The sequence below is a fragment of the Dasypus novemcinctus genome, chromosome 11, assembly GCF_030445035.2.
Source record: "Dasypus novemcinctus isolate mDasNov1 chromosome 11, mDasNov1.1.hap2, whole genome shotgun sequence".
In the NCBI taxonomy this organism is placed as follows: Eukaryota; Metazoa; Chordata; class Mammalia; order Cingulata; family Dasypodidae; genus Dasypus; species Dasypus novemcinctus.
This window is the reverse complement of record NC_080683.1, coordinates 47,997,540-48,011,115: the sequence shown is the minus strand read 5'-3', so window position 1 is coordinate 48,011,115 and position 13,576 is coordinate 47,997,540. Positions and strand designations below refer to the sequence as shown.

Here is a 13,576-nt window from a genome sequence, read left to right as displayed (position 1 = left end):
CCTCAACTCCCTGCTTTGTTGTGTCTCTCATTATATTTTTCCTCCCCACACCACTTGTTGCATCATCTTCTTATGTCAGCTCACCATGCCTGCCAGTTGCATCAGCTAGCTCTCTTCTTTAGGAGGCACCAGGAACCTCTGTTCCCTGCTTTTGTTGTGTCTCTCATGCTTTTTCTTCTTGTGTCTCTTGTTGTGTCAGCTTGCTGTGCCTGCCCATCGTGCCAGCTTGCTGTCTTCTTTACGAGACACTGGGACCTGAACCTGTGACCTCCCATGTGGAGGCTGGAGCCCAATCGCTTGAGCCACTTCTGCTTCCCTGGAAAGGTTTTTTTTTAAAGATTTATTTATTATTATTATTTTTTACTTATTTTTCTCCCCTCCCCCCCCAGTTGTCTACTCTCTGTCCATTCACTGTCTGTTCTTCTGTGACTGCTTCTGTCCTTATCAGCCGCACCAGGTATCTGTGTTTCTTTTTGTTGCCTCATCTTGTGTCAGCTCTCGTGTGTGCGGCGCCATTCTTGGACAGGCTGCACTTTCTTTTGTGCTGGGCAGCTCTCCTTACTTGGCACACTCCTTGCGCGTGGGGCTCCCCTACATGGGGGACACTCCTACGTGGCTTGGCACTCCTTGCGCGCATCAGCACTGCGCATGGGCCAGCTCCACACGGGTCAAGGAGGCCTGGGGTTTGAACCGCGGACCTCGCATGTGGTAAACAGACACCCTACCCATTGGGCCAAGTCTGCTTCCCCCGGAAAGGTTTTAAAGAGCTACCACTGAAACTGTGCAAAGATCAGATAATTACTCAGAGTTGAACTTTTAAATAGTTAAATCTGAGGTTATTTAAACTATTCCAGGCTGTAGAAATGAGTAAGCATTTCCTGATACGTTATGAAGCCAGCATACCTTTATTTTAATAAATATAGTATCAAAAAAATTAAAACAAACTAAAGTTTGTCAATTTTGTCACTCTTTTCATGGCACCAACTTTCGGTTTTGTTGGTTCCATTGTTTTTCTATTCTCAAATTTATGCTCACTCTAATCTTTGTTATTTCCTTCCTTTTGGTCACTTTGGGTTTAGTTTATTCTTTTTCTAGTTTCTCCAAGTGTGCTATTAGGTTACTGATTTGAGAGAGCGCTGAATCCTAACCACTAGACCACCAGGGAGCGTCTAGGTTACTGATTTGAGATCTTCTTTTCTAATGTATGTAGAGCTATAAATTTCCTTCTGAGCACTGTATTTGCTGCATCTCATAACTATTGGTATGCTGTGCTCCCATTTTTGTTTACCTCAAGATATTTCTCTCCAAAGAAGAAATACAAATGGCAAAAAACACATGAAAAAATGTTCACCATCACTAACAATTAGCTAAATGCAAATCAAAACTACAGTGAGGGGGAAGTGGATTTGGCTCAATGGATAGAGCATCCGCTTACTACATGGGAGGTCCAGGGTTCAAACCCAGGGCCTTCTGACCTGTGTGGTGAGCTGGCCTATGCGCAGTGCTGATGTGTGCAAGGAGTGCCGTGCCACATAGGGGTGTCCCCCACATAGGGGAGCCCCACACACAAGGAGTGAGCCCCATAAGGAGAGCTGCCCAGTGCAAAAAAAGTGCAGCATGCCCAGGGTAGTGCCGCACACATGGAGAGCTGATGCAGCAAGATGACACAACAAAAAGAGACACAGATTGCCAGTGCCACTGACAAGAATAGAAGTGGACACAGAACACACAGCAAATGGACACACAGAGCAGACAACTGGGGCAGGGGGCGGGGAGGGGGAGAGAAATAAAAAATAAATCTTAAAAAAAAAAACTACAATGAGTTATCACTATTAAAAAGACAGAAAACTACAGGTGCTAGAGAGGATGTGGAGAGATAGGAACATTTATTCACTGTTGGTGGGTATGGAGAATTGTACAGTCACTGTGGCTCTTTGGCCATTCCTAAGGAAATTGAATGTAGACTTGCCTATTAGAATATAGGTCACCAGAAAATAGAATGAGGGTAGAGAATGGAAAGCTGAGGGTTAATCTGTGCAGAACTGGTAGAAATGTTGTTTGTAAATCTTTGGAAATGAATAGAAATGGTGAAAGTACAGCTTAGTGTTTGTAACTACCAGAGCTATTACATGGGTATGACAGTGGTTGAAAGGGAAAGTCTAAGGACATGTCTATATTACTAGAAGGAAAGCTAAAAAATGTAATGTGGGATTGTACTTAAGAGTGAAATCTCATGTGAAATATGAATATGGGTAATATTTAATATATGACTTGTTACAAAATATAAATACAAACAAACTACAGAGATGGAAATAGAATAGCAGCTAGGTATGGCAGAGGAAGCATAGAGAGATTGAGAGGTATGAGGTTTTGTTTTGTTTTGTCTGTTTATTATTATTAGAATAATGAAAATGCTCTAATAATGATTGAATCGATGAATGCACAACTATTTGATTATACCAAATACCATTGATTTATACACTTTGCATGGATTTATGCTTTATTAATGTGTCAATAAAATTGATTTGTTGAGAAAAAATACAGAAACCAAATATATATATTTGGTAATAAAAATTGGGTTGATAAGGTTAAAAAAAGATTGAAGCCACACAAACAAACAAAGATATTTCCTAATTTTCCTTGTGATTTCTTCTTTAACCCATTGATTGTCTGAGTTATTTTTATATTTCCATATATGTTTGAATTTTCCAGTTCTCCCTCTAGAACTGATTTATAGTTTCCATTGTGATCAGAGAAGATAGCTTATGTAATTTCAGTATTTTCAAATTTATTGAGATATGTTTTGTGACCAACATATGCTCTACTCTAGAAAATGATTCATGTACACTTGGGAAGAATGTGTATTCTGCTGTTATTGAACAAAGTGTTCTATATATGTTAGGCCTACTTAGTTCATAGTATCTTCAAGTCCTTTATTTCCTCATTGATCTTCTGTCTGGATGTTCTATCCATTATGAAAGTGGTGAATTAAAATCTACTATTAATGTAGAAAAGTGTATTTCTCCTTTCAAATACATCAACATTTGCTCCATAAAATTTGGGGTTCTGTTTTCAGTTGCATATGTCACTGTTCTTTTTGGTGAACTGACTTTTATCACATACAGTGTCTTTATTGGTCCCTTGTTTTTTGTTTTTTTTTTTAGGTACTGGGGACTGGGGATTGAACACAGGACCTTGTATGTGGGAAGCCAGCACTCAACCACTGAGCTACATCGGTGTCCCCGAGTTGTTTTGTTTGTTGTTTGTTTTTGTTTTCTCTGGAGGCACCAGGAACCAAACCCAGAACCTCCCATGTGGAAGGTGGATGCTCATCTGCTCCCCAATTGTTGTAAGTCTTTGATTTATAGTCTGTTTTATCTGATATTACTATAGCTATCGCAGCTCTCTTTTTGTTAAAATTTGCATTGAATAATTTTTCCTATCTTTTCACTTTAAACCTACTTGTATCTTTTAATTTAAATGGGTCATTTGTCAATAGTATATAGTTGGGTCTTGCTTTTTTATTCATTCTGCCAATCTCTCCATTTTGACTGGAGAGTTTAATCCATTTATATTTTTTTAAAAGTTTTTAAAGATTTATTTATCCACTTAATTTAATTTTTAAAAATTTATCCCCCTTCCCCCAGATGGTTCTCTCATCTGTCTGCTCATTGTTTGCTTGCCTTCTCCAGGAGACACTGGTAACAGAACCCATGACCTCCCATATGGGAGGCAAGTGCTCAATGGCCTGAGCCACATCCACTCCCCATGGGCTGTAGTGTCTGCTGGCTTGTGGCATCTGATCGTTTAGGCATCTAGCTTGTTGAAGCAGGTACAGCATCTAACTTGTCTTCTTTAGGAGCCACCAGACCTCCTGTGTGGTAGGCAGGCACACAACTGGTTGAGCCACACCCACTTCCCATTTACATTTAAAGTAACTGAAAATGCAGACGCAAGGCCTTCTTGCATCTTCCTATTTGGTTTTTGGGACTTCTATACTTTTTCTGCTCTTCAATTTCTTCATTACTACCATCTTTTACACTTAATTGATCTTTTGTAATTAATCCTTAAGAAAACCTTCTCATTTCCTTCTGTGCATATGTATTTTTTCAGATATTTTCTGACATCCTAAATCATTAACATCCTAAGTCAATAACAATACCCACTTAACTTAAATAGCATACACAAATTATGTCCTGCACCTTTTTATCCCCCACCTGTATGTAGTTCTTGTCACAAATTACATGTTTATACAAGTTCCAAACCATTGGTTTATCATTATTTTTTATGCATTTCCATTTTAGATTTGGTAGAATGTAAAAATGGAGATAGAAATACAATACCACTGGCATTTATATTTTACCCATGTCTTGACAATTACTGGAAATGTTTTTCCATCATGTAGCTTTGATCCTTTGTCTATTTTCCTTTCCTTTCGACCTGAAAAACTCCCTTTAGCATTTCTTGTACAGCAAGTATAGTGGTGATGAATTCCCTCAGTTTTTATCTAGCAACGTCTTGGTTTTTCTCATTTTTAAAGACAGTGTAGCAGTTTGATATGGTTATGAATTCCAAAAATAGATATTGGATTATGTTTGTAATCAGGTCTGTACTGGGCATGATTAAGTTATGATTAGGATGTTGATTGGGCCACATCTTTAGATAAAAGGCAATGGCAAAGGACAGAGCTGGTTTTTTTGTTTTTTTTTTTTTAAGATTTATTGTATTTATTCCTCTCCTTCCTCCCTGTTTTCTGCTGTGTCCATTCGCTGTGTGTTCTTCTGCATCCACATGCATTATCCTGTGGTACTGGGAGAATGCGTCTCTTTTTTTGTGTTATCTTGCTGCATCAGTTCTCCGTGTGTGTGGTGCCACTCCTGGGCAGGCTGTGCTTTTTTCATGCAGGGTAGCTCTCCTTGCGGGGCACACTCCTTGCACATGGGGGACCCCTACACTGGGATGCACCTGTGTGGCACAGCACTCCTTGCGCACAGCAGCAGCTGTGCACATGGGCCAGTTTACTACATGGGTCAGGAGGCCCTGGGGATTGAACCCTGGACCCCCCGTATGGTAGACAGATGCTCTATCAGTTGAGCCATGTCCACTTCTCAAGTCGAGGGTTCTTGATGTTGGAGTTTTGATGTTGGAGTCTGATGCTGAAGCCTTAAGCTGGAGCCCCAGGAAGTATGCACTCAGAGGAAAGAGACACAAGCTCCAGGAAGAGAGGAAACCTTAGTCCAGGAAGAAGCAAGCCCTGGGAAGAGAGGAACCCTAAATCCAGAGAGAAGCAAGACCCTGGAAGGGAGGAACCCAGGAAGCCTGAACCCTCACAGACATCGGCAGCCATCTTGATCCAACATGTGAAAATACTTTGGTGAGGGAAGTAACTTATGCTTTATGGCCTGGTATCTATAAGCTCCTGCCCCAAATAAACACCATTTATAAAAACCAACCAATTTCTGGTATTTTGCATCAGCACCCCTTTGGCTGACTAATACAGTTTGCTGGATAATTCTTGATTAGCATTTTTTTTTTTTTGCTTTTAGCACTTTAAATGCCATTCCATTGTCTTCTTATCTCCATGGATTTTTTAGTGAGAAATGAGTATTCAGTCTTATTGAGGTTCTCTTTTATGTGACATATTGCTTCTCTCTTGTGGCTTTCAAAATTTTATCTACGATAAGGTGGAAGGGTGTAGTTGCACAGTGGATGAGCATGACACTGGTGCAGTGAAGTGGTTAGGTTCAGCGGTGCTGGTCTGTGAGGAGTAGGGTGGAGGGGTTGGTTGGACTATCTGTGGAACTGTGAAACTGGGGGAAGGAGCAGGTGAACTCTGGGGATTTGCAGGTCTGTGGTTTAAACTACAATGTTGGGAATGTTCTTTTGGCAAATATGGCAGGGGAGGGTTACTGGTATAGGGTGTTGGATATGGGGGGTGGGAGGTTTGTGGGACAGGGTGCACCTGCAGCAGGCTTCTGTGGAATATGTAAGTGTTCATCTTGTCATAGTGTGTTATATATCATTGGTTGGAGACCCACACAATAAACAAGAAAATACCAAACTCCCATCCTGGGGTGTCCTACTATGTTCTCAGTTAGAGAGACAAGAATCCCTCGAGAACATAGGCAGTACCCAATAAAAGAAAACAGACTAATATGGGTCTTTAAAAAATTAATTTTGAAAAATCTATCCTTCATTATAATATTGAAGAGTTTGATTATGCTATGTCTTAGTGTGTGTCTGTGTTTATACTGTTTGGAGTTAGCTCACTGAGCTTCTTGGATGTTTATATTCTTCATTAAATTTGGGAAGTTTTCACCATTTCTTCAAATAGTGTTTATATCCCATTCCCTTTCCTCTCCTGGAAGTCTCACAATGTGCATATTGGTATGCTTGATGGTGTCCCACAGATTTCTCAGAGTCCATTCACTTTTCTTCATTTTTAAAAATCTGTTCCTCAGGCTGAATAATTTCAATTGTCTTAAGTTCACTGATTCTTCTTCTGCCAGCTCCAGCTGCTGTTGAACTCATATTAGTGGGTGATTCTGATGTAAACTCAAGTTTCTTTACTTGATGTCTTATTTCAGAGGTTAAATGTGAAAAAAAATGTGCATCTTAAAATAAGGAATTTAATGATCATTACACTCTAATTTTGTTCTAACATACTAACCTTTCCTACTTACAATTTGAAAATTTCTTATCTTCAATCTAAATTCTCAATAATCAGATCTGATTGGACTGTTCCCCTCCACCAGGTAATATCACTACAAATGTACTTTCTTTGAGATCAGCTATCTACCCTAAATCCACTTAGCTGTGACAGGAGGAAAGGGGTGAGAACAAGTGATATGAAATATCACTTACAGGTCCTTTGGGGATTTTCTCTAAGAAGCATGTTTGGAAATGTCAACTGACCTATTATATTGTTTTAATTTTACATTGATAAAGAACTTTTCCTGTGAAAACAATGGGATTTGATATTTCATGCTAATTTTATATTTATTTCTTATTATGTTTCTATTTTTAAAATATAACACTTTGGTCCTTTAACACAATTTTAATGCTTTTTCTTTGGTGGCTTCACATGCTTTATAATTTTGCTTTTCAATCAGTTTTCTGTCATTGTCTTCATTTAGGCATTTTCTGTCCATTTTTTAGTTGTATATTTCACCTTAAGTAGCATTGACAATGCTTTGTTCATAAAAAAAAATTCTGACTGGGACAAATGTTTAAGAAATGAGGGAGACCATTATCATTAGGGCAGTCCTACTTCAGGACCTTTGCACAAACTATAAATGTTATTTCTCTCTTCCTCTCCCAGACTTTGTTCACTTCTCTATTCATAGTTGAATTGTCACATTCTCAGGAAGCCTTCCCTAATCTTCCCAGATCAGGCTTTATTTTCTTAATACATCTATGATTTTCTTGAATGGCATTTACTTGAAATCAATTTGTGAGGCTGATTAAGGTTTCTTTCCCATTAGACTGTAATGAAGCTTCGTGAAGGGGAGGTGGTGGTGGTATCTCCTTGGGTGTTTTATCCCCGCACCTAGTACAAAATAAGTACTCAAAGGATTTATCCAATTTAAGGATGAATTTCTTTTTATTACTTTGGATCAAACCCTCTGCTTCAAAATGTATGAAACTAATTTTGAAAACATGTAATAAGCTCTATAATAAATTTGAACAAGGTACTGTTCTCAGGTATTTGAGGGATTAAAATTTAAAGTTAATAAAAATTCTAAGTTTATAAAGTACTTTTCTTTTGCACAGATTTCTTTTGGAAAAAAAAAAAAGCTTGTCTGCTATAGTTGAATTCTAAATTAAAGGGTAGGAGTGGAAGCTGGGGGAAGTTTCATGCTAGCAGCTAAACGGCTCAGATACAAACAGAAGAAAAAGATCTCCAGATAATCTTTCAATTCACTTTCTATTTTTTTTTTTTACACGATTTCTATAAGTGTGTCTGGGCTTAGGGTATGTGATTAACATACATTAAAATTTGTATCAAATGTGCTTTTTTCTAGAAGAATCAACTAGTATAAAAGAATTACATCTTTAATCTATTTCCATAACAAGTTTTCATTATGTTTAAAGAAAAATGTTTCCCATAAAATGTCATTAACCACCTATTTTCCAAATCATATACCCAACCATTAATAAAATCAAATGCAAAAAAAGATCAAGCAATCTCAAATCAGTTTCAAAATCACCTCTTCTTGAAATTCAGTTCACAAACATGCCAAGTTATTTACTAATGGTATTTTTAAGGAAGTTGAGAGAGCCAGTCAGGGGTGAAAAGGAGGGCATGGCCAAATTCTATCTCATATTTCTATGTTCCGTGGTTAAACATTCTGCTCATAAACACATTAAAGGCTCTGAGAAGTCCTGTAAAGAAATCTGCTTAACTTGGTTGAAACTGCTTTTTATTTTACCATAGACCTTATTAATATCCTTCAGAAATAAGTATTAAACAAATACACTTTAAGAATTGCTCTTCTTGGGGAGTGGGTGTAGTTCATTCCTTGAGTGCCTGCTTCCCATGTATAAGGTCCTGGGTCCAATGCCTGGTACCTCCTAAATAGCAAAAGGAAAAAAAAAGGTACTTGCTATTCTGCTGCAGTCTACAGATTGACTAGTCCAGAATCCTATTTAAAAATATAAACCTTGATTTGAGTGACTCTATAACTCCTGGTGATTGATGTTTTAAGAGTTCACAAACAACTCATTTAATAATTCGTTTTGGAAACCTACCAAGATTATAGTACCTTGTATTTGCATAATCAACTTTGTACATTTTGAAAATCACATTTGCCAGTCTCCAACCTTTGAGTACTTAATAATTTTCCTAATAATTCCTAAAGTGTAGTAACAGTAATTTAGTGACTTCATCTATCAAGTTCTTAATGGGAATTTTTTAAGGTGTTAAAGGCAGAAAATGTAGGCAAGCCTGAAAGAGGGGTGGGGACCAACACTTTTAAAGCCATCAGGAATATCTGGTAATTCTTTCAAATCAGTGGTCTGCCATCAGAGAAGTATACCAGAATTACCTGAGGAACTCTTTGAAAATATATGGCCTTGCTGGGATTGAGAAACTGGATAAGGTTGGATATCATGCTTCTTCTCAATGTATCATTTGCAATAAGGATAACAGAGACCTCTAAACTTTTAACTCTTTCCTTTTGATTTCAGATCATGGGTCTATAGCATTGTTCTCTGAATACACTGTACCCTGATTTCTATAAGAGTAGTTTAGAAACTCGACTAGTATTCCTTGATCTGGCTATTAGAATTAAGATGGGAAGGCTACTTTTTCTCAAGGTTCACATTGCTTCCACTTGGTCAACCAATTCTTCCTCTGGGCAAATTTAAGTTTCAGAGAAGCAGTTTTTATAACCCCTTTCCTTCTTTCCCCAAGTAGGAAGACCACAAATGTATACCAGAAACTCCTACTGGAATATTTCAGCTCACTTTTTAGTAAATTATATTTCTAAATAAGGCCTGGTTTTGCCCTTGTGTCTTACTCATAAACTCTCCATTTATATCATTTGGCTATATAGTCTGTATATGCCCCTACAATAATCTCCTACCCTTTTGTCCTCAAAGTGATCTATAGATCAGCTTTGTTACCTTATTTTCTCTAGACCTACAGCACTATACTGCCTCATTTCTTAAGGGTTCTGTTTCTTCTGACCAAGTTATTTGTTTCCATTGTCATATTCTAGTAGCTTTACTCTACCAAATCTTGATTATAAATTTAATAGATTTCTTTCTTTCTTTCTACCCCCCCCCCGCCCCCGTTGTCTGTTCCATGTGTCTATTTGCTGCGTCGTCTTTGTCCACTTCTGTTGTCAGCGGCATGGGAATCTGTGTTTTTTTTGCTGCGTCATCTTGTTGTGTCATTTTCTCCGTGTGGGCGGCGCCATTCTTAGGCAGGCTGCACTTTCTTTGGCGCTGGGCAGCTCTCCTTACAGGGTGCACTCCTTGCATGTGGGGCTCCCCTATGCAGGGACACCCCTGCCTAGCACAGCACTCCTTGCACACATCAGCACTGCACATGGGCCAGCTCCACACGGGTCAAGGAGACCCGGGGTTTGAACCATGGACCTCCCATGTGGTAGACAGACACCCTAACCACTGGGCCAAGTCCACCGCCCTTCACAGATGTTTTTAAAGAAAAAAATACTGAATGCATTTTGGTGACAAGGTGTAATTTAAATAATTTTATCCTTTCATATAAAATCTTCTACATTTAATTCACTAAAAATTTAAGCACAGGTTATTATGCAAAGAAAAGATAAACTATTTTAGGTTTATGTGAACTTAAAATAATACCATAAGTTTTCAACTGTCTTAAGTAGTTATAGCAACATCAGAGGGAAGGGACTAAATACCACCTTTGCTCCTAAATAACCTAGAACTGAGATGCATACATATTTTATGGCAAGTAATCTAAAACTCTCCTAAAAATTATTAACTGTTATTCTATCCAGCGAGAAAACCAATACAGCAGATCAATCTAATTAGTTAAGACACCAGATATTCGTCATGCAGTTTCAGTGTCTAATAACAAACCTCTGGACTTTGAAGTTCTGTTTCACAACTTTTAAGTATTATTAACACATATTCAAAGGTTGATATCCACTTTAAACTACACATAGAAAGACTATACAATTATCAAATGAATGTGCTTGTACATCAGAGGTTCTCAAATCTAATTTTAGAGCTAAACCTGGCATTCTCCAGAGATTTCTATATATAATGCTAAGTCATTACCGTAACTTTCAAAAACAGAACTTTCACATGGAGTGGGACAAATAACATCAAATAGCTGAGTTTTGACCTCTAGAAAATTGACAGACATTAATGTATATTTTTCATGGCAAAATGAAAATTGAACTGGTCCAAGGGAAAAATTATGTATTTAACTTATAAATTTTGTTTTCTACTATTAGGTGTGTTTTACCCCCTCCCCGTCCCCCCCCCCCCTTTTTTTTTACAATTTTCTTTTTGGCTTGGTTTGATTAGAAAACCAAAAACATTTCACCAAATTCAATAAATAATAAAATTAAACTCTTGCTTTTCATATTTGAGCTAATACCTTCAGGGCATTTCTAAAAAAAGATATATAATCAAATAAAAAGATAATTTAAAGTAACAAAGAAATAATCTATAGTTGACACTCCTAATGGTGACCTCTTTAAAGTTTTGTTTTTTTTTTTTAAGTTACAGAGGCCAGGGATTGAATCTGGGACCTCATATGTGGGAAACTGGTGCTCAACCACTGAGCTACCCCAGCTCCCCTAAAACTTGCATTTTTATATTCTACTTATAGGTGCTAGCTTGAAAAGTGAGTCTCAATACACTTTCAGATGGTGTTAACAACATTCCCTCCCCACCCCCCCAACAGACTTATGGACTTTGTTAACTTAAAAGATTCTAAAAGCTTGGTTGCAATGTGAGAGATGGCCAAATTAAAAATAAAATTGCTAATGATAACAATGGCATTCCTTTTATTCTCAACTACTTGTTATATGTGCACTTAAAGCTCACTATTTAATAAAAAATGATTTTTAAAATATAGACTTCAAGTCTCAAAGGTAATTGGAAAGAAATGTATAACATTTTGTGTGAAAGTCATGAATAGTTACAGCAGATATATGCAAGATCCCTCCATGAGCTGTAAATCTCATCAAAACCATCACATTTTAGTATTTTTAAAGAGGAATTCAAGGTAGCAGGTTTTATTCCACCTTATGAAATTGATTGAAGATAGTACTTTTACATGTAAAATAACTTACAACACTGAAAAACTCAAGGAAAATCTGATACTTTTATCAAAATAAGAACAAAATGAGCAATGAAAAAATAGCAAATGCTATTACAAAAAATAGTAAATTCCTATTTAAATTCCTGTGTTTACAGAGTTTAAAAATGTTTATCAATTAATCACACAGGCTGTACCATACTTTCAGTTATAATATAGAAAGGTAACATGGGAAATTTGAAATTCAAGCCGCACTTACCAAAATAGTTCTAACCTGAGACTTTGACTTCTTCAGAAATGCATTTTACAATGCATGATAATGTATAGTTATTTTAGTAATATAATTCGAGGGTATTTTAAGTTGAATTGCTTTTAATACTGCTTCTTTATAAATATTTCTTTAAAATTATAAATATTTATTAACATTTCTTGGGTTCCCTGAACACAACAGGAGTGTAGGAATTGAAAGCCTATGACTTTTTTCTGCTAAACAAGCAAATGAAAGATCTCTTTCTTCTTAGTTCAAAATGCCTTGAATTTAATCTTATTTTCATATTTCAAGTTATTTTAGAACAATGTAAAAGATCAAAAGATTATTATAGATACTTTAATATTACTATGAAATATATCACACCCACTGAGCAATTTAATACAAATTTACTAAAGAATATCAAGTTAACCATTTCCTCCTATAAATATTTTCTTTTTATTTATTTTGTGTTTAGAAGTTGCACTTTTAAGTACTATTAACAGAAAATACATAACAAAAGCTTCCTAACAAGTGAAAAAAATAATTATAAATGCTGGAAAAATTGGCCTCATTAACATATTTACACTTTTACTTAATACATACTCCATTGGGAATTAATTACATGACATTTATACAAGCATTAACATTTCAAAATCACTGAGCAGTGAGCACTTCAGTTCTTTACTGTCTATAGCCAAAGGTGAGCCATTCAATTTCTGAAGGCAGAATTGACAACATAAATGGTCAATCTGAGATATTGTTGACATATTGTTCTGTTCCTTCACCTAAAAATGTTTCTGTTGAGTAAGTGTCCTTATGCTTCCTTTTGTCTTTGCTCTGCTCTTCCTGCAGCTTCAAAATTATGTTTCGGATTTCCTCTCTTTTTGTTCTCATTCTTGGAGGGGGAAACCAGTTTGTCAAATTCATAGGTAGCTCAAAATTGAGAACTGGATTCTAAATATAAAAATATTAAAAGCATGTTAGAAAATCATAATGAATATTTTAGTTTCAATCATAAAAGCCTTCCAAAGTTAAAAGTGAAAATAATTTTTCACTCAGTATGCATTTCCTCACTACCTATGACATGCCAGGAATTGTGCAAGCACTGGTGACAGAAGACACAGTTTCTGCCTCTAAAAGTCTTACAGTCCAGATAAAGGGTCAGCAAATTACAGCCTGCAGGCCAAATCCAGCCCACTACCTGTTGTTGTAAATAAAGCTTTACTGGCACAGAGCCACACTCATTCATTTACAAAACATCTTTTGCTGCTTTCTGGTAACTAAGTAGTTATGACAGAGACTGTATGCCCACAAAGCCTAACATATTAACTATCAGGCCTTTTATAGAAAAGGTTTTCTAACCTTAGTCTAGATAGATAATTCAACAAATAAAACAATGAATATAATAAGTATTTTGACAGAAGAGGTACAGAAAGCTATGAGAATTTATATAGAGGGGCTTAACACAAATCCAAGAAGTGATGTTTGAGCTGAGACCTGAAGAATTAGTAGTTAAATCAACCAAGAACTGCAATAGGGAACAGAATTTCAGACAAAGCGAC

At 36.7% G+C, this 13,576-nt stretch overlaps 1 protein-coding gene and 1 long non-coding RNA gene across 28 annotated transcripts in view; one reads left to right on the top strand and one right to left on the bottom strand.

Annotated features, from left to right (window-relative positions):
* LOC131280406 (uncharacterized) overlaps nt 1–13,576 on the top strand; it is a 77,938-nt gene that overhangs the window by 17,805 nt on the left and 46,557 nt on the right. For all 3 annotated transcript variants that reach the window (XR_009187957.1, XR_009187956.2, XR_011650080.1), the window contains exon 2: nt 3,165–3,349. This is a non-coding gene — a long non-coding RNA (uncharacterized lncRNA). The remainder of the gene's footprint in view (nt 1–3,164; nt 3,350–13,576) is intronic.
* The window catches only part of SENP6 (SUMO specific peptidase 6), a 146,870-nt gene continuing 145,005 nt past the window's right edge, over nt 11,712–13,576 (bottom strand). For all 25 annotated transcript variants that reach the window (XM_058307061.2, XM_004464255.4, XM_012527447.4 and 22 more), the window contains one exon: nt 11,712–12,968. In XM_058307061.2, the coding sequence (XP_058163044.1) occupies nt 12,759–12,968 (210 nt within the window). In that variant the 3' untranslated portion in view covers nt 11,712–12,758. The remainder of the gene's footprint in view (nt 12,969–13,576) is intronic.